This window comes from Rosa chinensis, chromosome 1 (genome assembly GCF_002994745.2).
Source record: "Rosa chinensis cultivar Old Blush chromosome 1, RchiOBHm-V2, whole genome shotgun sequence".
NCBI classification, from domain to species: domain Eukaryota; kingdom Viridiplantae; phylum Streptophyta; class Magnoliopsida; order Rosales; family Rosaceae; genus Rosa; species Rosa chinensis.
In genome coordinates, this window is record NC_037088.1 from 68,191,240 (window position 1) to 68,214,149 (window position 22,910).

At 41.1% G+C, this 22,910-nt stretch overlaps 5 protein-coding genes across 5 annotated transcripts; 2 read left to right on the forward strand and 3 right to left on the reverse strand.

Moving 5' to 3' along the window:
* The first annotated feature begins 183 nt into the window (after positions 1 to 183).
* On the forward strand, positions 184 to 4,846 carry LOC112185487 (pentatricopeptide repeat-containing protein At5g27270). Its single transcript, XM_024323742.2, has 8 exons — positions 184 to 821; positions 921 to 2,328; positions 2,470 to 2,781; positions 2,979 to 3,083; positions 3,163 to 3,250; positions 3,361 to 3,482; positions 3,648 to 3,709; positions 3,844 to 4,846. Exons 1-8 carry the CDS (start codon positions 258 to 260, stop codon positions 4,414 to 4,416), a joined length of 3,234 nt encoding a protein of 1,077 aa, XP_024179510.1. The 5' UTR covers positions 184 to 257; the 3' UTR covers positions 4,417 to 4,846.
* A 291-nt stretch (positions 4,847 to 5,137) lies between these two features.
* LOC112185496 (pentatricopeptide repeat-containing protein At1g77170, mitochondrial) lies at positions 5,138 to 6,647 on the reverse strand. The gene has a single exon (XM_024323753.2). It carries the CDS (start codon positions 6,602 to 6,604, stop codon positions 5,210 to 5,212), a length of 1,395 nt encoding a protein of 464 aa, XP_024179521.1. The 5' UTR covers positions 6,605 to 6,647; the 3' UTR covers positions 5,138 to 5,209.
* Positions 6,648 to 6,744: 97 nt separating this feature from the next.
* On the forward strand, positions 6,745 to 8,206 carry LOC112185514 (NADH dehydrogenase [ubiquinone] iron-sulfur protein 6, mitochondrial). Its single transcript, XM_024323771.2, has 3 exons — positions 6,745 to 6,904; positions 7,655 to 7,739; positions 7,885 to 8,206. The coding sequence occupies exons 1-3, from the start codon at positions 6,785 to 6,787 to the stop codon at positions 7,992 to 7,994; spliced, it is 315 nt and encodes a 104-aa protein (XP_024179539.1). The 5' UTR covers positions 6,745 to 6,784; the 3' UTR covers positions 7,995 to 8,206.
* Positions 8,207 to 8,447: 241 nt separating this feature from the next.
* Positions 8,448 to 12,562, reverse strand: LOC112185503 (ATPase family AAA domain-containing protein 3). The gene is made up of 8 exons (XM_024323763.2): positions 12,088 to 12,562; positions 11,640 to 11,735; positions 11,415 to 11,525; positions 11,010 to 11,319; positions 10,633 to 10,723; positions 9,941 to 10,241; positions 9,433 to 9,581; positions 8,448 to 9,306 (listed from the first exon to the last, which is right to left on the reverse strand). The coding sequence occupies exons 1-8, from the start codon at positions 12,406 to 12,408 to the stop codon at positions 8,799 to 8,801; spliced, it is 1,887 nt and encodes a 628-aa protein (XP_024179531.1). The 5' UTR covers positions 12,409 to 12,562; the 3' UTR covers positions 8,448 to 8,798.
* Positions 12,563 to 18,696: 6,134 nt separating this feature from the next.
* On the reverse strand, positions 18,697 to 22,671 carry LOC112185523 (4-coumarate--CoA ligase 2). The gene is made up of 5 exons (XM_024323782.2): positions 21,320 to 22,671; positions 19,591 to 19,935; positions 19,429 to 19,496; positions 19,157 to 19,259; positions 18,697 to 19,070 (listed from the first exon to the last, which is right to left on the reverse strand). Exons 1-5 carry the CDS (start codon positions 22,451 to 22,453, stop codon positions 18,954 to 18,956), a joined length of 1,767 nt encoding a protein of 588 aa, XP_024179550.1. The 5' UTR covers positions 22,454 to 22,671; the 3' UTR covers positions 18,697 to 18,953.
* Positions 22,672 to 22,910: the final 239 nt, after the last annotated feature.

Here is a 22,910-nt window from a genome sequence, read left to right on the forward strand (position 1 = left end):
GTAAGTGAGAGATTGTTAATTCGACTTGCATAAGACTAGTTATTAATGTAAAAAAAAATTTTACATTCGTTATTAACTCTCTCGTCAGCAAGTAAGATTAGTTATTGATGTACTAACGAAAAGGACTACTGAAATTAATTAAATTATATATTATCCCCTTCCCTCTCTGCAAAATATAAACGGCGCTTCTTCACTGCTGGCGTCTCAGTGAGTGAGCAAGAACAATTCTTTCCCGCGAAAACTGAGAAGGAACTGAAATGGAGTCGCTTCATTTCAGCTCAAACTACTCCTCTTTTCTCTGCACCACTATTCCACTGACCACTTGTTCTCCCTTGAGCAGCTCAAGAAAACCCAAGATTCGCGTCCGCGTCCGCGTCCGAATCCGATCCTCAGTGACCCCAGACCCGTGGTCTCTCAGCGACGGAAACCCGGACCGGCCCAAGCCCAAGTCCAAGCACCCAAAGAACCCTCTCTCCGACGACAACGCCCGCCGCATAATCAAGTCCAAGGCCCTGTACCTGAGCGCCCTCCGCCGCAACCAGGGCCCACACGCCCAGACCCCTAAGTGGATCAAGAGGACGCCGGAGCAGATGGTCCGCTATTTGCAGGACGACAGAAACGGCCACCTCTACGGCCGCCACGTCGTCGCCGCCATCAAGCGCGTGAGGTCACTCTCCGAGAAGGCCGAGGGCGAGTACGACATGAGAACCGTCATGTCGTCTTTTGTGGGGAAGCTCAGCTTCAGAGAAATGTGCGTGGTGCTTAAGGAACAAAAGGGGTGGAGGCAAGTCAGGGACTTGTTTTCCTGGATGAAATTGCAGGTCAGTTTTCGGGAATTTTGTAATTGGTTTTGGTATTTCCCTTCCCTTTTCAATTGTGTTTGTGTTGTATGGACAATGATAGACCTTGTGATTAAACAGTTAAGCTACCGCCCAAGTGTGATTGTGTACACTATAGTTCTAAGGACATATGGGCAAATTGGGAAGATCAAGCTGGCTGAGCAGACCTTCTTGGAGATGCTTGAAGCTGGTTGTGAACCTGATGAAGTTGCCTGTGGAACCATGCTCTGCACATATGCCCGGTGGGGCCGCGAAAAGGCTATGCTGGCATTTTATTCAGCTGTGCAGGAAAGAGGGATTCTACTCTCTGTTGCTGTTTATAATTTCATGTTGTCCTCATTGCAGAAGAAATCGCTCCACGAGAAAGTCGTGCAGGTTTGGAGACAGATGGTGGGGGAGGGAGTTGTGCCGAATAAGTTTACTTATACTGTAGTGATTAGCTCGCTTGTCAAACAAGGCCTTGTTGAGGAGGCTCTCAAGTGTTTTGATGAGTGTAAGAGTGTTGGATTTGTTCCTGAGGAGGCGACTTATAGTCTGCTCATCAGTTTAAGCACCAAAAGTGGCGACTATGACCAGGCACTAAGATTGTATGAGGACATGAGATCTATGAAAATTGTTCCGAGCAACTACACCTGTGCTTCATTGCTCACTTTGTATTACAAAAAGGAGGATTATTCTAAAGCCCTTTCTCTCTTTTCAGAAATGGAGAGAGAGAAAATTGCGGCTGATGAAGTCATATATGGGTTGCTGATTAGAATATATGGAAAGCTTGGTCTTTATGAGGACGCTCGGACAACATTTAAAGAGATGGAGCAGCTGGGTCTACTTAGTGATCAGAAAACATATTTAGCAATGGCACAAGTCAATCTCAATTCAGGGGATTATGACAAAGCTTTGGAGGTCATTGAACTAATGAAGTCTAGAAACAACATTTGGCTCTCAAGGTTTGCTTATATTGTCTTATTGCAGTGTTATGTTATGAAGGAAGATCTTAGTTCTGCAGAAGTTACATTTCAGGCTCTATCCAAGACTGGACTCCCAGATGCAGGTTCTTGTAATGATATGCTCAATTTGTATACAAGACTCGACTTAATGGAAAAGGCCAAGGACTTTATTGTCCAGATAAGAAGAGACCGAGTAGAATTTGACGAGGAGCTTTGCAGAACAGTTATGAGTATATATTGCAAGGAGGGAATGGTTGGAGATACTGAACAGTTAATAAAAGAGCTCAGCTCAAGTCCATTATTCAAAGATAGTAGATTCATCCAAACAATTTGTAGGGCTATGTATGAACACAAGGATGATGAACAACTTGAAGGTAAACTTGTGACCTTTTTCCAGCCGGATACTACAGCCCTTGGGTTGGTGCTTAGTCTCTATCTTGCAATTGGCAATATGAGTAAGACAGACAAAGTTGTGGCGTTGTTGCTTGAGAATTCTGGTGGCTTATCAACTGCTAGTCAGCTCATCAGAAATATTATCAGAGATGGTAAGGAACTTACATGTTAACCAGCTTTTTCAGTAAAGCAGTACGCTTATGATTCACGTCTCTTCTGAGCAAATTTCCTTTGATACTCTTAAATCATGCCTCTGAAGAAATTGAACAAGTTTGGCATCAATTTTGATACAGGTGATGCATATAAAGCAGAAATTCATATCAATCAATTGCTCAAGCTTGGCTGCAGAGTGGATAATGCAACAATTTCTTCTTTGATTAATTTATATGGAAAGAAACACAAGCTGAAAAAGGCCGAAGAGATATATACAGCATTTGCAGATTCACCACTAGCTAAAAAGTTACTATGTAACTCACTGCTTGATGCTTATGCCAAATGTGGTAAATCAGAGGAAGCATACTCACTTTACAGACGGCTTACAGAAGAAGGGCATGATCTGGATGCTGTTGCCATCAGCATAGTTGTGAATGCTTTGACTCATAGTGGTATGAATTTGGACAACTTAATGAGACTTCAATAATTATAAATAAACGATTTTAGTGCTACCAATTGTGGTTCTATATTATTTTTCTCTATCCTATCAAAGTATAATTTCTTACTAAACATGTAACCAAGTAGATGCATCAATCATGTAATTTTTGTTGCACCAGTGTTGATTGTAATAAGAATATACCATGTCCAGGAAAACATAGAGAAGCAGAGAACGTCATCCGCCAAAGTCTTGAACACCGATTGGAGCTTGATACTGTGGCATACAATACTTTCATTAAGGCTATGCTGGGAGCAGGTTAAGGTCACTTCATTATCTAATGAATACTCTTGAGTAGGTTAAAGGTTGCAATAACTTGGTAAGTTTGATGATGCAGGTAGGTTACATTTTGCTTCTAGTATCTATGAGTGCATGCTTTCTGAGGGGGTTACTCCATCAATTCAGACATATAACACCATGATCAGGTAATGGCTTCGTATACTTCTCTGCTTGTGAGACAACTTGAGTCCCCTGCTCCTAACGCCGCTTCAAAATGCAAAGATGTGATGCTTGTATTTCTGAACCATGGTTGCAGTGTTTACGGACGTGGTAGAAAGTTGGATAGGGCTGTGGAAATGTTTAATACAGCTTGTAGCTTGGGTTTGTCTCCAGATGAAAAGGCATACATGAATTTGATTAGCTACTATGGAAAAGCTGGTATTATGCTAAATCCACCTCCATTCACAAAACAATTTTTAAAAAGTTGATTGTATTTTTAAGAAGTTAACTGGCTTTTAGTGGGTATCTTGTAGACTCTTCAGGTCATCTTTCTTGATTGCTTGTAATAACATCTCCCTAACTTCAATATGTTTTTCTTTGTAGGAAAAAGGCATGAAGCTTCCATGCTATTCACCAAAATGCGTGAAAGCATAAAACCTGGGATGGTATACACAATTGCTGAAACTTCTGAGATAATGTTAAAAACAGAAATAATAGATACTACAAATATATATTTACCATTACAGGTTCTATATTTGTCTTACTATGTAATTCTTGCGAATTGATTTTCACGTTACAGGTAAGTTACAATATAATGATGAATGTATATGCTACTGGAGGACTTTATCAAGAAGCTGAGAAATTATTCAAATCCATGAAGCAAGATGGTTGGTTACCTGACTCATTCACTTACCTCTCCCTAGTTCGAGCTTACACAGAGAATTTGAAATATTCAGAAGCAGAGGAAACCATTAATTCTATGCAAGAAGACGGTGTCTATCCTTCATGTTCACATTTTAACCTCATTCTCTCTGCATTTGCCAAAATGGGATTGATAGGGCAAGCAGAAAGAGTTTATGAGGAACTACTTGCAGCAGGTTTAAGCCCAGATGCAGCTTGTTATGGGAATATGCTGCGAGGTTACATGGACTACGGACACGTGGAAGAAGGCATCAAATTCTATGAACAAATAAGTGAGTCTATAAAGGCAGACAGGTTTATTTTGAGTGCAGCTGTGCATTTTTACAGATCTGTAGGAAAGGAAGTAGAAGCTCAGAGTGTTTTGCATTCCATGAGTAGCATGGGAATTTCATTTCTGGAGAACCTAGAAGTTGGATCCAAGCTAAAATCTCCGCCAATGTTGCAGAACTGATTTAGTGATGGGCTGTTGTATGGCTGACGAAACAGCAGATAATCTCTAGAAATTATACGTCAATGACAAACGGACGAACTAAAGCATGCCTCTGGTGTATCCGGAGTTGAAGTTGTGAGAGAGATGCTGTATGTTTATCCTGAAGACCAACAAGCAATACAAGATTGCATACTAACAGCACTCCGGAGGGTAAACTTTGATTTCTAGTCCTCCTTTACTTAAGTGGGAGAAAGATATGTAGCAGTTGCTTAAGACTAGAGGTTGGTGTATGTTACATGAAATGCTCAGAGATCAGGGAAGGGCATTGTCTAAAAGCAACTTAGCATGAATGATGAATCATGACCAAGGATTTGGAAGTGTAATATAGTTCGGCATTAGTTATTAGTAAGCAGTTAGCACCCTTTTGTCTGTGATATGATCATTGCTGAAGAATATATCACAACAACATTGGTGGTTCCTGCTGCAGACATCAAAGCTTCATTTTAGTAAACTGAACAAAAGTTTGTAATGAATTGCACATATTGTGCTTGATCTTAACAAAACCATAGTTGTTGTAGCTGCCTAATTGAGTAGGAAACCTGTACAGCAGTCTTTGGTATTGAAACAAATGAAATATGTTGTAAATGATTGTAGAAAACTTTAGATTGAATTTTGTAAATGACATAATTGATTCAGTGGTTATCTATTTCTCTTTGCAATTTGCACAATTTCGAATAACGAAACAAAAATTTCAATTTTATTAGATCATTCTTTTCAAATACCAGACATTATATGCTGGCATGATGCTGGAATCTCAATCTGCACTTCCTGCCAAGCTATAACCAGGAACCTTAGCAAGCTTTCTCTGGTGCCTAATCCGTCTTACCCTCTCAACCTCTTTCCATAAACCTCTACTGGCATAGATATTAGATAAAACCACAAAAGCCCCATCATTCCATGGCTCTAGTTCTTGCAAATGCTTAGCCACCCACTCCCCCATCTTCACATTCCCATATTTCTCACAGGCTCCCATCAGGCAGCCCCAGACTGCCGAATTTGCTTTCATCGGCATGTCTTCCACCATTTTCCTCGCCTCCTCAAGCAACCCCGCTCTGCCAAGAAGATCCACCATGCATCCATAATGCTGCAAGCGAGGGTTTATCCCATAATCCTTGTTCATCATTTCAAAGTAATATCTTCCCTCTTGGACTGTCCCCCCATGAACACATGCACTGAGCACCCCAACAAAGGTCACATGGTTCGGCCTCACTCCCGCCTCCCTCATGCACCGAAAGCATTCCAGCGCCTCATCCACATGCCCGTGCATCCCATACCCCACAATCATCGACGTCCACGACGACACATTCTGTTGCTCCATCCTCGAAAACACCCTGTGAGCCAAGTCCATCCTCCCACATTTCCCATACATATCAACAAGCGAATTCAACATCAGCACATCCGATTTCTCCGCAACGATTTCAGCTTGATAAACACACTTATGCAACTGAAGAGCCAACCCCAAGTCACCCAGACCACCACAAGCTGACGTGACACTAACCATGGTCACATCATCCGGCAGTAACCCGCATTTCCTAAGCTCTATAAACATCTCTACAGCTTCCCTAGCACGCCCGCCTTGCGAGAGCCCCGCAATGAGGGCATTCCAAGAACCCAGCTTTCTCTCAGGGTTTTGATCGAACACGTTCCGTGCATTCTCAAACTCTCCCGCCTTGGAATACAAGTTAATAAACCCACTCTCACAGAACTCATTTGAGTCGAGCCCAATCCTCACAGCCACAGAATGAAGCTGCCTGCCGATCCCCACAGCAAAAAGCTGACACAGTGTTTTCAAAACAATGGGGATGGTGTAGCAGTCGGGTAAAACACCGGCGCGTGACATGGAAACGTAAACAAAGAGCGACTTGGTAGGAGCATCGCGTCTGGTGTATGACCTTATGATATTGTTCCAGTGAAATGGGGCTGGGTGGAGACGTAGGAATTGGGTTCTGCTAATGTGGGCATGGATTTGGTTCAGTTCGGATAAACTAGTGCAATTGGACAACTGGGTTGCTAGTGTTTCCGGGTCCGGGATACTTGGAGGAGATTGTACATCCAAATTTCCAGCAGTTTTCGTAGTCAAGCAGCTTCGGTTGAGAAGGTCTGAAATTCTGGTGGCTTTGGGTAGTTGGATTCTACAAAGCTTGATCATGGAGCTGTGTACACGGTACCGGGACAGAGACAAGGCTTTGAAATTTGAATACATCGACGAATTCAGAAATATAAAACGGCAAGTCGTTTTGTTTTAGACGGGCCTTGGTTGGGCCTTTTCTTAAGGCTCTATTTCCGTCTGTTTGTTTGGTGCTTTCAGAGTTTGGGAGAGGAATCAGCAATGGCGTCCAGACTGGTGAAATCCCTAATCAAATCATCGTCGGGTTTGGGATCGACGGGGACCAGAAACTTCTGCCTCGTTCGGAGTCAAATCAGCAACCACACTGCCAAATGGATGCAGGTTTCGTTTCTCAGCTTTACCCAATTCTTTCACATTAATCTAAGTTTTCGTCAAGTATTGCTATGATTTACGTTTACCTAGTTTTGGGATCTATATTTCGCTTTTCGAATTCAATTTTGCAGAAAAGGACATAGCTTTGTGGGTGGTTGATTATATTTGGTTTTTCTGGTTCTTAATCTAACTCCGGGGATATATTGTACTTGCATAGAGTAGTTAATCTTTATTCAGATATGCATAAACCAGGCCTAATATTATTCATCCCCATTTTTAAAGGTATCCATGCTAGATAGTTTGCCTTTCCCCACAATTTCAGCCATTATTTGCACCGTAGAATTAGATTTCCCTTGGATGCTATATTGGAGGGAGATTCCTCTAGCAATAACAGAGGCTTTTGAGGAAATAGAACAACCTGCAAATGAAGTTTGCCGGACACATATTTTTCGGAACTAGACTACATTGAGAAAGCAATGTAATAGTGTTCAAGGTAGCCTGCATTTCAATGAAATGCTGCCTGTGGGTGGGTGAAATTCTGAGCGTATTTTAGCAGTGAAGACGTTGTGTTGGTTCAGATGGTGTTCTTGTTGTCATCTTAACTGTAGAACAATGAATATTCTGGATAAGAGAATTGGTTGCTTTTGTTGACCTTTCCACTTGCTTTTCCACCGAATTAGTTTCCTATTTGCATTTGATTCTCACACGAATAAGATAGATATAAGTCACTGAACCTCTTTATGTCTCCCTTGTTAATAGGATACAAGTAAGAAGTCCCCCATGGAGTTGATCAACGAAGTTCCACCCATCAAGGTTGAGGGCAGGATTGTTGCATGTGAAGGGGGTGAGTTTTCCTGTTGCTTCCTTTGTTTTTCATTTACATTTACCATGTGAGAAGCTACTTTATGAATCATACTGCAAGATCAATTTGATAAACTTTCTGAAGAAGGTCTACAATTTATTTGGGTTGAAACTTTTATTGATTGCAGACTCCGATCCCGCACTAGGGCACCCGATTGAATTTATATGCCTTGACCTTCCTCAGCCGGCTATCTGCAAGTATTGCGGTCTTCGCTATGTGCAGGATCACCACCACTAGAAACAGGGCAGTGATAGTTCAGCAAGTTCCCTCGGCAAGTTCCTTGGCAGTCCTTCATTGAAGACCTTTTCATAAATTTGTAATGATAACACCTTTATGTGCTTCGTAATCAGTGAAATAAGGATTTGATTATGCCTGTTGTGTTGTTCTTCAGACGTGAATGGATATTGTATTTCATTTTTCATTTTTGTTACCTTATCTGTTTATGATTAGCTCGATGGTGTTAGAGTTATTAGTTAAGGTCGTTTGTTGCAAACGGTTACTAGTTGAGTTTCTTCTTCATTTACTCATTGTTCAAGTCAAGAGTACTGACTAACCCAGTCTGTCTGAATCTCGTTGCCTTCATTATCAATTTTCATGAACCAACAGGACTACGGAGGGGTCTATGGAATTTCTTTTCATTTCAATTTGGGACGAGGGTGATAGAACTGAAAAGATGAATTTATAATGAACTTGCTTTCGATATTTATTCTAGAAGATTTATTAATTAATACTAGCACTGCTTAAGGCCCGAAGCAATACAACTCTAGAATTATACGTATATCAATACAAATAATTCCCAGTCCTCATCAGATGAGAACTGAGAAGATCAGATCAGCACTGAGCCCAAAAAAATCAGCACTAAATTTATGTAAGATACCAAAAACCCCTCGAATGATGAATAAAACTCATGCGCTCACCGCAAAATTAAAAAACACGGGCAGGTTTAGTGGATGTCAGTCGGCATTTCTCTAGCTCTAACCACATGAAAACAAACTGCCCGATAATTAATGGTAGAACTCAATTTAATGGACACCATTAGCATTAAATTTTCTCTCCAGCTGCCATTTTTCTTCTCTGTTGATGCTCAGCGACCTTGTAGTCTACAACTTCACGAAATAGGGTTGGGTCAAGCACACAATTCTCACTCCCATAAACAGCCGCCTGGACACTTGCCATCATTTTTGCAATTTCTCTCCCAGAAAATCCATCAGTCTTAGCCGCTGCTTCTCTCAGCATATCATCTGTCAAGCCTTTCATTTCTATCTTCTGCTGTTGTCTTTTGAACAAGTTCCGGAACCATCCAGGTTTCCCCGAGTCAGCATTAACTATGTACTTGTCCAGATACAACTTTAGCAGCTTAAAGCGTTCATCTTCCCCAGGCAAGGGGAATTCAAGCACTTCATCAATACGATCAGACACAGCTGAATCAAGATCACCGGGACGGTTTGTGGCGAGGGCAAGGACTATGTCCTTGGACTGGTCACCAGTGCGGAATAGAAGAGCATTGAGTGCACTTCTTTGAGCTTCACTCATGTAGGTTTTGTTCCGCCTGCAGGTTCATTTAAAACAATCAACTGTCAGTTCATTTTTTCAGTGAATCATTCTACCTGAGTTCTCATCTACAATACTACAGCTAGTTTAGATCATTTTCATGCCTGTGGATTGTATGACTTACTCGCACAAAAATGCGTCAGCTTCATCAATGAAAAGCAACAAACCCCTCCGTGACTTTTTGGCCCAATCAAATAACTCGTGTATCTTGGTAACAGCCTGCGGTCCGAGTGGAGCAACATCCCCTCCTGTCATCAGTGCGTAATCCAATCCCTAAGGAAAACATCAGATATAAAGATGAGTCAAGATTAAGATAAGAATCGAAATAATCAATCAAAACTTGGCAGATCAAAAACCATCTAACATGATAGCAAATGTCCATATATTCACTCAAATTTACCAATCAAGATAAAAGCAATGCAGCAAAAGCCAAAATATCAAAAATCAAATAAGCAGACTATAAGAACATAAATAAATAAATGCAACATCAAAACCACAGTTCCTAAATCTGTATATTCCTAAATTTTCATCTCTTGTTGACAGCAAATAAGCCATACATCAACATAGTAGGTGTCCAAGCTGAATATGCAACTAATTTAAACAAACAGTGGGCATAATATCAGATCTCTTACAGATTTACGAGCCATCTCTCTAGCAGCCATTGTTTTCCCTGTTCCGGGAGGACCATAGAAGAGCATGTTTCTGAAGGGTGCCTGATGAGATTTTGTATTTGCAGTTGCACCAGCTAAATGTTCTATTCTTTTCTGAAGAGATGGGTGTAAAACGACATCACCAAAGGGTTTCCCATTCTTCGTAGACGGGGAACGTGAAAATAACCCTGACCAAGGGTATTTCCCTTTAGAAGACTCTCTGATAAGGGATGGTTGTCCCAATATTCTGTCCACATAGCTCCATATCACCTTTGCACCTTCTCTGCAGTGGAGAAATGAGAGCAAATGAAAAAGTCATGAATGGGAACAGACATGTTATTCCAAGAAGGCAGCATGTAATCTCTTATAAGTTATAATGCCAGAAGAGATCAAATATTCAGTGAAAGCATACTCAATGCTAGAACATATCAGTTATCACTTACAAGGCATTTAGTTGGGAAATAACTGTACTAGTGATCCGAGTCCTAAAGACTTGGTCCCAGTTCAGTCAAACGCCAGCAAAGATTTCTACTTTTTCAGGAAAATGAAAACTACAAAATAACTTGATACACCAAGACTATGGAAACACCAATATGCAGTCTCCCAAAGGCAAGCCCCAGACAGACATAGAAAAAAGAAAAATACTGTAGATATCCTTCAAACTTAACACGCACCTTGTTGTATAAACACCTGCAGCTAGAGCTGTCACTCCCCCAACGGCAACAACTAATTTATTCTGATCCGTCAGAATGGCTTTCAGTCCCCCTGCAAAAGATGGCTAATTCTGGATCAACAGTTCATAAACAGTAAAACTATTGTAAATTGATCTAGTTCTAACTTCCATTGTTTGTTGTAGGCACAAAGAAACCCAATTTGGTTAGAAGAAGATCAACCTAAAGGTACACTTACAATGTATATATTATAATTTTATTTTATCTTCTGTACAGCTCAGAAGATAAATGAGAAGCCAACAAGGCTCAGCTCAAATTCAAATAGGTTCAGGACCATAAGAACATCATAAAATGCAAAGTAAGAAAACAAGATACAGTACCTCCAATATGATCAAAAGTTGTATTTATGGCAGCAACCCATTTCTCTCTCTCCGCATTTGCCCGGTCTACTAGTATTCGCCTGTTAACCTCTTCAGCTAGTTTTGCTTCATGTGCTCTCCCTTCTGCTTCTGCAATTGCCCTCACTCTTATTGTTTCACGTTCTATCTCAGCCTTTTCCCGCTCTGTCTGACGACGTTGTGCTTGGATTTGCTCTTCTGCCGCCCGTCGAGCTTGCTCCTGTCTGATAGATGATTCTTCTTGCATTTTTACAAGCTCTCTATTCCTATCTCTGTGGTATTCATTCTCTGCCTACAGTAACATCAACAGAATGCAATTAAATATTAGTTTGTTTTTTATAAACAACTTCAGTATGACATCCCTAAAGGTAAAAAGGTTGCACATGCCTGCATCCTCTTCCTTTTCAACTCATCTTCATAGCGAGCCATCTGAGATTTTGTTTGCGCTTGATGCTGAGCTAGTTTCTTTTGCTCATCATAGATGACCCTTTGCCTCTCCTGTCAAGTAACGAAGTAAATGACTTCAGCACATTGAGGAAATAACCTCTACTAACCCAGAGGAAAGGAAATTAATCTAAAGCCAGAGCAATGGGGAAATAACTACAAACTCACAGTTTCAGCTTGAGCTTGCATGGCCTTAAACTCGGCCTCCTTCGCAGACAACTCAACCTGCCTCGTCTCTTCTTGCTTCTTCAGAACTTCAAATATCTATACCATGCATAGAAACCATCACTTCCCTTTAAATGAGCATCAAGCTTGACGCAATTAACTAACACTTTCCCGTCCCTTCTTTTCAGTACATGTAAGTTTAGACAAAATGAATACACAGCTAGTAGTAGCACACTCCTTCGGTATATATTTCTCAAAGACTGATTGAATTAAGACATGAACTAGGGGCCAATATACTTGGGAAAATCGAATCGTATTGATTTTAAAAAAAAAAATCTAATTTGTTATGGTCATAATGAATTCACCGAACACCACAGTAACCACAAACACACATTGGAAGCATGAAATAGAACAAAACCCATCTTCACAGAAACCCCAAAACTGCTCTCACCTTTTTGGCATCCTTAGAGTTGCTGATATCTTTGGCATACTTGGCACCGCGCTCCAGCGGGTCGGGATCGAACCCGGCCGAAGTAGTCCTCGGGTAATCATTGCGAGGCTTCGGCGGCGGAGGAGGAGGAGGAGGAGGAGCCCCAGCAGCCGCCGGAGAGTCGGACGGCGGCGATTGAACTGGAGAAGGAATCTGGGGAGCCTTGGGAGAAGAAAAGGGGGAGAAGCCGAAAGGGCCGTCGGCATAAGCAGTCTTGGGGTTTGAGAAGGAGGCGGAGGCAGCAGCGGCTGTGATGAGCCCTAGTGCATATGTCCTCGCCATTACTACTTACTGGGTTTAATTAAATCTTGGGTTTTTTTGGGAAAATATGAGAGAGGGTTTATTGGGGGAAATGCTGTCTTGAAGAGCAAGAAAATGTTGCATTGCGAGTAAAGGCCATAGAAGACGGTAGAAGACTACTCAGGGTTTTTGTAGGGTTTGTGTTTCGTGTTCATATGGCGGGTTTAAGCTTAGACCCGGGTCTACTGCTGTTTTCTGAACGGATGGGCTTGGGCTTTATTCACTTTGTTTTCATTGGCCCGATGAAATTTGTGTTGGGGAATTCTTAAATAAGAAGGGTCCTTGACCAAATGCCCCAAAATAGGATAAAATTATCCCACTTACCCCAGCAACAAAATTTTATTCTCACTAACCCAATTTAAAATAAAATGTCAATTTTAGCCTTAACCTAATTAACAAACTACATTTTATGCCACTCATCTCTCTCTCCCCCAACAGCACGACTCTCTCTCTCTCTCTCTCTTCCCCTCCGATCTCCACCTCGCCGGAGTAGAATTCAGGCCTATGCGCTCTCTTCTTCACGCTCTACTCCAACCCGAGGCGTTCTTGGACAACCTTAGGAGTTCCAGAACATGGTGGCGAGGATGAACTCGGTGACCATGACGGCGCCGAGCCGGATTCCGAAGAGCTCCTGCACTCGTCTCGCCGGACCATGGAGTTGGGGCCGGCGTCGTTGTTGGTGGCGCCGGAGACGAGCTTCCGCGCCGGAGACGAGCTTCCGCGCCAGAGAGCTTTTCCAAACCAGATTCTGATTCCTTCGCGCTGTCTCTCTCCGCCACGCCGTAGTCGAGGCTTCAGAGACTAGCTTCCGCGCCGTAGCCGAAGTCGCTGAGGTCGGTGCTGCACCAGGTTTCTGGTCGAACGACGTTGGCGTGCAGATGAGCTGTTGATCGATGAGGTGAACTGAAACCGGGTTGGGCCTGGTCTGGTAAGAAACTTTAAACCCATAGCTTTTGGGTGTGGTCGATAGCTTTTGAGTCATGGCTTTGTTAACACTGAGGTTGGGATTGATCTTTCTATAGAAAGAATTTGAACAGAGAGATCAACCTAACAAAAGCTATTCTGGTATCCTCTACTTAAACAAAACCCAACTGAAATCAACACTAATGAGAATCAAAGACAAATTAAAGTGGTGTTTGTAGCTTCTCTTGGGTGTGGTCAATGGCTTTTACATTAACCGAGAAGGAAATCCGAGAAAAAAATAAGAAATGTTTATTAAAGGTCCGATAGATTATTTGGTATGGAATTTGGGTCCTTGAGCTCGGACTCCTTTTTTGTTTTGAGAAGGGAGCTCCGACTCCATTATTGACATTGGTGATATAATCTATAACTAAACTGGGTGTTTCTTGTCATAATTAGAAAGAGTTAATAGTATGTGGAGGTTTGTTTTGCACGAATGGTACATTGATGATGATAATGCAAATTTAACAAAAATGGCTGAGTTGTTGGTCTATTGCCTCCCAATAGACGTCTATTGGGGAGCAATAGACGTTTTGAATTAATATAATCTCCTCTTTTTTTTCTTTAATTAAAGTTATATTTGTGTAATTTTAGAAAAATTAGTTCTCATTTCGGTAATCAAAAAGTCTATTGGGGGCAATAGGCGCCTATTGGGGGGCAATAGACGTTTTTAAATTGATATAATTTCTTCATTTTTTTTCTTTAAACAGAGTTTTATTTGTCTAAATTTAGGGAGATTAGTTCATATTCTGGCAACCGAAAGTTCTATTAGGGGACAATAGACATCTATTGGGGGGCAATAGACGTATATTGAGGGGCAATACATGACTGATAGTCGTCTATTGGGGGGCAATACATAGCTGATAGTCGTCTATTGGGAGGGCAATACATGGTTAATAGACGTCTATTGGGAGGCAATACATGGTTGATAGTCGTTTATTGCCCCTTTATTGGGGGGCAATAGACGTCTATTGGGGGGCAATACATGGCTGATAGTCGTCTATTGGGAGGCAATAGACGTCTATTGGGGGCAAACAAACTTTCCGGTGGTTGGTAGCCGGTGACCGGAATCCGGCGGCCGGTGACCGGAATCCGGCGGCCGGTGACCGGATTCCGGCGAAGTTGGCCGGAATCCGGCGGCCGGTGACCGGACTCCGGCGAAGTCCCCTATGGTTTCTCTCTCTCTCTCTCTCTCTCTCTCTCTAAGTAACAAAGGTGAGGGTAAAATGGTATTAAAAAATAATAAAAACAAAAAAAAAATCTTAATGGGGTATTAGGGAAGACCTCCTTAGAGTGTTTTGGGTAAGAGGGAATTAAAAAAACTTAGTGGGGTAAGTGGGAAAAAAATCTCTAAAAATGGTGTAAATGGACAAAAACCCTAAATAGGAACTATTAAATAAAATTAAACTACGTTTTAACTTGGTGAACAAGTGGATCAAAATTACTCTTTGATTCTGGTTAAACAAAAATTTTATCTCTTTTCAAAAAATAATAATAATAAAATACAATAAAAAAATAACTAAAATCATGATTTCTCCACAAAATTGTGGGCTATAGCACAAGATTTTTCTGTCAAAATATCACATTCTTATTTTCTCATCAAAAAATTTTCATCCTCAAATAATTATTTTTCAATACTTTTCAAATTGATAAAACTCAAAGATCATGATGCAACTTTTTTTTTTACAATTCTTCAAAATAAAAAATAAAAAATCATAAGAAAATTATATTCGTTTGAAGTTTTGGTGTTCCGTCAATTGGAACACATTCTAGAAATTATGCTCTATGAATGTGGAGCTTATGGTGCGGGGAGAATTTCAAGAAAAGAAAAATAGTGTTAGGAAGGTTTACATGTTTTCGACATGCTATCTCAATACAATTTGTAACATGCAGAGTGCAAACCATATAAGACCTCATTTTTCTTCAGATTTTCATATTTCTTAATCTCACAATTGGTGAAATGTGATCATTATAACGCATTTAAATTGACAAAATACCAAATCCCTAAATGATTTGTTTAATCATTGTTTAACAAATAATACAAGGATTATAGGAAACAAACTTCCAACTAGCTAAATTATAGAAGCTTTGAGCGGAGGCCTCCGAACAATATGGAGCGACCTCTAGGTGCGAAACCTAGGGTTTTGTGTGGTGGCGGCTAATGTGCGGTGTCCAGACCAAGGCGACGGTGAGAAGAGGGAGCGATAGGTCCTCCTTTGGCGATGTCGGGTTCTAGGGATTGTTCAAAGGCCCATTTCGAGGCGGTTCAGCTCCGATTCGTGACGGCTTTAGGCTGAAGCGTTTGAGGGTATGGTGTGTTCTATCTAGTGGTGACGGGCTCCGATCGCGGCGGCTCAAGGCTGTGGGGTGAGGGTGGTGGTTTAAGGCTTCGGGTTCAACAGATCGAATCCGTGGTGGGGAGGTGCTTGTTCTCAGAGGTTTACTGATTTACTGCGGAGGCTCTGAGGAGACGCCTTTGAGCGTCATCTATTAATTCCAGGTCGGAGGTCAGGTGACAAGATATGCCCTGGATTTCACCCTGAAATCTGAAGTGACCCTGCGGGGCCCACCTTAGAAAAAATTCTACAAAAATTTGGCGAAACTTCCCATAAAAATGGATTACCCAAAACCTGTAGAAAGACATTCACACTTCTAAGCAATCCATCCTTTTTCTCCTGGAGCCACCCTGCTCTCCAAATCACAACATCTTCCAATTCACAATACACAAATCTCAACTTAATAATATTAATCCAATAGGTTATCAGAGCAATTCTAAAAAAAAATGTATAATAGAAATAAAAGTAAAGAGGGTGAAGGATCGATAGATCCTACAATGCGGAAGCAGTGACAACTATACTGCAACTCCATGTATGACCGACCTCAACTAGTATAGCCTGCAAACTGAGTATTTGAAATCGAAGGGCCCAGGGGAAAGTATTGAAAAACACGTTAGTGTGAGTTGACAAAAATAAATAATCAAGATAATTTAAAAGAAGCAAACTTGAATAATTTCCCATGTATTTAAGCTTATAAAACCTCGATGCATGCAACGTTTATAAAACAAATTTCTTTAAACTCAAAATCTAGTGAAAACATACCAGCCTCGCTGGTTAAGAGAAATCAGACTAGCCCTGCTAGTCAAATAATAATAGGATATGGGGAAAAAATATCACCATACGGGTAAAGGAGCCTCTTAGGCTCTACATATCCTCGATTGCCACTCACACATAGATTGTGTGAGGAGGAGAACTAATAACCTCGACTACCACTCACGTGAGGAGGAGAATAAATCACCTCAACTGCTACTCACAAACACAAAGTAAGTGAGGAGGAGACACAATCCGAACGACCCGAGTATGGTGAGGAAAACAATTGAAAACCAGTACATTCATAAATCCATAAAGCTTCCCCAATATCTCACGAAAAAATAAAAAAACAAAAAAAAAAGTATATTCCAATGACGTGGCCATGCACGCCAAAATATTCTCAAAACCATAACAAATAGGCGAGAAGTAATCATTAACTATAATTTCATTGAAAAATCCCATCTCCGATAATCAATTCATAAATCCAAAATCATCACTAAGGCATTCCCAATGCCAAAACCAAAGGTTGATAAATAAATAAGAAAAATATAACTCCATCGAAATTTCATTTCGAAAAATCTTTTAAAAATCTCAAATCGACGAGTAGAAATATAATTAATTCTGAAAACCACCTCAGAAAATAATTCATCGAAAATCATTACAAATCATAATTTGAAATAGTACCAGCAGCCACCTCCGATGGCCACTAAATTTTGGCAGCAACTCCATCTCAACCTCCTAAACACTTCTCTCAACTGCTGCCAAGCCAGAAAGCAACTAGAACTGCCTCAACAATTATGAACACAGCAAACCCAGATTATGAACAGTGAGATAAAAATTCAAACCTTTGATTCTTCCTCCACTCTTCAAATCGCTGCCAAATACTTTGAGAGTATCATCTACGTCTTAAGGCGCTTCCAATGGACTAAGGTTTATCGCCGGAAGTGGTCGGAATCGGAAGATACTGGCATTGACTCAAAACTGCTACAGTAAGGTTCTTGAACTTGGTTTTTTGTTTTCCGACTAAGACTCACCGAGCTACCACTGCAGGCGAGTCCAGGAAGAGGAGAGGAAGAGAATGATGGTCGCGGGCTCACTCCCAAGTGACCGGACTTGAGAGGACGCCAAAGTTGCAGAGGAGAGAGAGACAGCTCGGGGACGAAGAGAGGGAGAGAGTTACCAAGAATGGAAACCTATCACAGTAACTTTCCATTTATATAGAAATTTACCATGAACAGTAACTTTGCAGATTTCATTCATAACTTTTGCATACGAACTCCGATTTTTACGTACCACATATGCATGGACTTAGTTTAACGTCCTCTACGACTTTCTAGAAGAAAATTTTCTCAAATTTTAATCCGAACAAAAAATCAACATTTATGGACACTAAAAGTATCGAAACAAAGTAAAAATTGAAAGTAATTGCTGTTTACCATTCAAATGACTAGTAAACCGGTACATTGAGATACGGGACGTAACATCAAGAGCTCTTCTCTTTCTTCAATGATGGTGGGGGCTAGAGGGAGGCCGCCGGAATGCTGAAGTTGGGCTGCCCATCGGTTGGTCATTTCGGCTGGATCTTTGGGGCCGAGTTGTGGGGTGTAGGATTGGCCTTGGGCCGCAGCTTCCCTGGGCTTCTATCTGGTGGGCTGGTCCTTGTCTCCTTCTCTACCCTTTGGATTTGGCTCGGTTTGGGCCAGTGGGGGGAGAGCCTAGTTTGTTTTTTTGTTTTGTTTTGAATACGTGCTCTTACTTGGTTCAGTCCTTGGTCGTAGCTATTTGCTGACTGATGAGTGATGATGTACATCAATAGGGTCTCAGGCGTTATTACTTGTCTAGTCGGTTGCTTTGATTTTAGGGTTGGACAGGTGTAGGGTTTTTATTTTCTCCATTTTTTAGTTTTGGTTTAGTTTTTTAGATGGCTCTGCTTTATGCAGACTGAATTGTACTTTGCAATGTATTATGAAGGATTTTCAAATCCTTCTAGCTTGACGGAGAGACGTTGTTAATATAATGGAACCTAATTCCGTGTCCCTCAAAAAAAAAAAAAAATAATAATAATACAAGGATTATTTCCACTCTTTGTTAATTGGTTCAGGCTTTATGTCCCTCACTGTATTATGCAATTTCATTAATCAAGAATTAAAGACAGCCGCACCAGTCCTTTAAAAAGAAAGAAAAAATTTAAGAGAGAGAGAGAGAGATTTTAGACAGAAATTCATTGTGTATGACATTACAAATCTTATTCAAAGAATCAGGGGTTCACGCTAATTGGAAAAATGATTCTAAGTGTTTATTTACTGCAACGGACAGCATCAAAATTATGATACAATTCGATCATGATCGATCCACTTATGTAATATATATGAAGTAGGCACGTTTCGTGCAAGGCAATTAATCAATGCAAGCTTACAACAAAAGAAATGTGTGAAGAAGCGAAGTAAAACATGAGGATACTGGAGTATGAGTAGTGACTAGTTAAACGTTCGGAGTGGCTAGCTTGGCTCTGAGGTCTTTTCTTAAGATTTTTCCAGACGGAGATTTCGGAATTGCATGCACGAAGTAGACCTTGTGCAGTCTCTTGTAAAACACCACCTGCATATGCATGAATGTTAGCAATTGGCCTGGAAACTAAGCCATGGTTAGCTAGCTGGGCACACGATTAATGATCAGATACATACCTGCTTTGCTACAAATTCTTTTATAGCCTCTTCAGTGAGTTCATTACCATTAGATCGAACCACGAATGCAACCGGAACTTCCCCTGCAGCATCATCTTTTTGCCTGCACTTGTTCGTCGTATGTTGTAAGAACGCCATATATACGTACCCAACAAAATCAAGATGATATAGTTTGTACGTGAATAAATTAGTCACACAACAAACATACAATGCTAATTAATTAGTGATCGATGTCTAAATAAAATGAAATTGTAATTAAATCAAGTGCTTACGGAACAACAGCTGCATCTGCAATGGATTGGTGGCATACAAGGAGGGCTTCTAGTTCAGCTGGTGGCACCTGCGTCAAAATCAAACTAAGATATAACTTCCCGTACGTACATACGTATTGATCCAAAATGTGGAATGGATCAAGCAATATGAATGAAACATACTTGGAAGCCTTTGAATTTGATGAGCTCCTTAACTCTGTCAACGATGAAAACCTCATTGTCATCGTCCACATAGCCAACGTCGCCGGTGTGAAGCCATCCCTCGACATCTACGGTGGTTGCCGTGGCCTCATCGTCGTTCAAATATCCTTTCATAATTTGAGAGCCACGGATGCAAATCTCGCCAGGCTGGTTGTAGCCGAGGGAGCGACCAGTTTCGGGTTCGATGACTTTGAGCTCTGCATTTCGAACCACGGTGCCGCATGACCCTGACTTCGTTGGAAACGGTTGCTTTGCGAATGCCAGGCACATTGATAGCACCGGCCCTGCCTCTGTCATCCCATAACCCTGCATATATATCCATTCACATTGATTCAGTCACGCTACTACTACATTTTACTGAATGTTCGATCCAATAAATCAGAGAGATCAGGATGATGATCGATTATGACATGTCTTCCATCAACTTTGATGCACTCTTGAGGATTAAGCCTAAGTGCCTAACTAGTATGGGATCAAAAAATTCGAAATCCAAAGCAAATTACGAAGAATTTAAATTGTAACACACGAGTACAATTACTGAAAAAACTTGATCTTAAAGTGTGAGATTGTAATAATGTTAAATTTGATTTTAAATTATGTAAAGAGATCACTCTAAATTACAAATTAGAGTAACTTATAAATTACTCTTATGTTATTATGTTATTTTTGTATTGGTCAATTCTACTGTACATTCACGATTGAAGGCAAGCTAGCTAGGCAACCAAATTCCGAGGCTAACAGACGGCGACATTTGATGAAGATTGATGGAGGTAGGTAATGATATTTATTTTTTCTTCAATTTTTGAGGTAGGTAAGGATTGCATGCTAATCAAAAATAGGTTACGACCATTTGATTGGGATTCATCAAAAACCAATGTGACCACGTAAGTTAGTTTATGAACACACACTTCAACTGGCCTTGTCTTTGTCTACATCCCTCCTTCTCTGTTGGTTTGTTGACACAATTCCCCCACATGCCATCGATCCCTCCCATTTTCAATTCAATTACAGGATAGTGAGACTGCAACTTTCCCCACTCTTAATGATTTAAATTCCAAAAATTTCACAACTTCTTCCTCTAATACAACACCAAAAATTATTTATTGAAATTCGTCCATTACTGAATAATGATGGATCCAATCCATATAGAATTATTTTTTTAACATGGTGTATCCAATTTATATAAAAAATATTTTAAAAAAAAAATTATATCTGTTATGTCATTTGATAACAATAAATTTTATGATCGTTTATCTATTATTTAGGATTGAAATTGAGTACACACTTTTCTTATTGTAATTTCAATTCAAAAATTAAACTCAAGAAGTCAAGGGTGGATGACCACGTGTAGTTTCATATTGAAGGCAAACTATTGGGTGTTAGTTAAATTAATGCTTGGGGAAATTTTCATTAAATAGAAGAGATGTCATTAAATAGAAGAGATGTTTTTAGTTAGATTTGTACTTAAGAACAAACATCAATCTCACATGCATTTATAATGTGAGAATTATGCACTATGAGTTTAATTCTCTATATATTATGCATTTAACGGAGAATTAGATTCTGATTAACGATTGGGATGTCATTCTCGTTCTGTCTTATCCTATGTTCCGGACTAAAAATGGACAAGTGAAAAGTAAAATTGTATGACAGAACATGTAATACATGGTAATACGATGGATTAATTTACCTGGCCCAACACCGCCTGAGGCACACGGCTCCTCAACGCCTCCTCTAGATCCTTTCCCAGCGGCGCCGCTCCGGATAAGATCGCTCTAATAGAGCTGAGATCATAGTCCGCCACCATAGGATTCTTCGCCAGCGCTATCACCAGCGGTGGCACCACCGCCGCCACAGACACTCTGTACTTCTGTATGAGCTCCAAAAGCGTCCCAATCTCAAACTTGTGCATTACCAAAACCGCCGCCCCTGCTCTGAGAGAACACAACAAGACACTGTTCAAGGAGTAGATATGGAACAATGGCAGCACGCACAAAACGACATCGTCTTCCTTCAAGTACAGGTTTGGATTCTCTCCGTCCACTTGCTGAGCCACACTTGTGATCAGACTCTTGTGAGTTAGAATCACTCCTTTTGGAAGCCCTGTAGTTCCTGAAGAGAAAGGTAACGCTACAGGGTCCTCTGGATCAATGGAAACCTCCGGAAGTTCGTTTTCGTTGGCGTCTGAGAGGACTGAGAAATGTAAGCAGTTCATGGGAGGGTCGTCGATGGTGACCACTTGAAAATGTTCGCCGAGCATCGGGTATTGATCAGAGCTGGTACCGGAGTGTCGGAGCTTGTCTACGTATGTGGATTGAGTGATGATGAGCTTGGCGTTGGAGGCCTTGAATTGCTTGAAGATTTCGGAGGCGGTGTAGAAGGGGTTGGCTGTGGTTGTGACGGCGCCGATCATGGAAGCTCCCATGAATGCGAAGGTGAACTCGGCGCAGTTTGGGAGGAGGATCATGATCACATCGCCTTTGGTGATGCCAAGCTTGGAGAGGCCGGCTCCGGTCTTTTGGGAAATGAGGTGGGTTTCGGAAAAGGTGTAGGTTTTTCCGGTGGAGCCGACGATGAGACAGGGTCGGTCGGAGAAGTCGGAGATGTTCTCGAAGCAGTAGGTGTGGAGAGGGAGGTGGTTGGAAATGTTGGGAAGGTCCGGAAGCTTGGATTTGAAGACATGATCATGATGAGTGGTGATGGCTGGCTGCTGCTTCTCCGGTTGGGTCTGAGAGGTGGAAACGACGTCGGAGATCAGAGTGGGAGAGATTTCCGGCGTCTCAACAACAACAGAGTTGTTGTTGTTAGAGGCAATGGATATCATGGTGTGTACGTTGTCAATTAAGAAGAGAGAAATGAAGGATGGATTGGGTTCTGGGTGGAACAGTACTGTTGGGGTTGAGCAAGCTAGGTTGGAGAGAGAAATGGTTGGGATAGGGAGATTAGAAGAGAAAGTGTGCAAGTAATAAATACATGAATTAAGTTGCTGGGTAGAAGCTAGAACAGAGGTTGAGGTAAGAAGAAATATAGACGAAGCTATAGACGTAGAAAAAAAAAAAAAAAAAAAGGGAGGGGTTAGGTAGGTAGGAATAAGCGTAGTAGAAGTAGTGGTGTGATTGACGAGGGAATTAGGGGGTAGATTTGGCGGTTGGAGCTGAGTTTGAGCTGGGTTAGATCAAGGGGGTAGGAAGACAAGCATGCCTCACCTCACCTTCAATGACCCAACCAAGCCTTCACATCATGGGCTGTTAGGCCCCCCTCTTAATTATTTCTCCGCTGTC

Bases quoted from the DNA above. Each gene is read 5' to 3' on its own strand.
- LOC112185487 (XM_024323742.2), top strand. From the start codon at position 258: ATGGAGTCGCTTCATTTCAGCTCAAACTACTCCTCTTTTCTCTGCACC. The intron at 822-920 runs GTCAGTTTTCGG...GTGATTAAACAG, and splicing joins TTTCCTGGATGAAATTGCAG to TTAAGCTACCGCCCAAGTGT. The intron at 2,329-2,469 runs GTAAGGAACTTA...ATTTTGATACAG, and splicing joins CAGAAATATTATCAGAGATG to GTGATGCATATAAAGCAGAA.
- LOC112185496 (XM_024323753.2), bottom strand. From the start codon at position 6,604: ATGATCAAGCTTTGTAGAATCCAACTACCCAAAGCCACCAGAATTTCA.
- LOC112185514 (XM_024323771.2), top strand. From the start codon at position 6,785: ATGGCGTCCAGACTGGTGAAATCCCTAATCAAATCATCGTCGGGTTTG. The intron at 6,905-7,654 runs GTTTCGTTTCTC...CCTTGTTAATAG, and splicing joins ACACTGCCAAATGGATGCAG to GATACAAGTAAGAAGTCCCC. The intron at 7,740-7,884 runs GTGAGTTTTCCT...TATTGATTGCAG, and splicing joins GATTGTTGCATGTGAAGGGG to ACTCCGATCCCGCACTAGGG.
- LOC112185503 (XM_024323763.2), bottom strand. From the start codon at position 12,408: ATGGCGAGGACATATGCACTAGGGCTCATCACAGCCGCTGCTGCCTCC. The intron at 11,736-12,087 runs GTGAGAGCAGTT...TGCATGGTATAG, and splicing joins ACTCTAAGGATGCCAAAAAG to ATATTTGAAGTTCTGAAGAA. The intron at 11,320-11,414 runs GCATGTGCAACC...ATGTTACTGTAG, and splicing joins TGAAAAGGAAGAGGATGCAG to GCAGAGAATGAATACCACAG.
- LOC112185523 (XM_024323782.2), bottom strand. From the start codon at position 22,453: ATGATATCCATTGCCTCTAACAACAACAACTCTGTTGTTGTTGAGACG. The intron at 19,260-19,428 runs GTAAGCACTTGA...GAACAAGTGCAG, and splicing joins GCAGATGCAGCTGTTGTTCC to GCAAAAAGATGATGCTGCAG. The intron at 19,071-19,156 runs GTATGTATCTGA...ATGCATATGCAG, and splicing joins AAGAATTTGTAGCAAAGCAG to GTGGTGTTTTACAAGAGACT.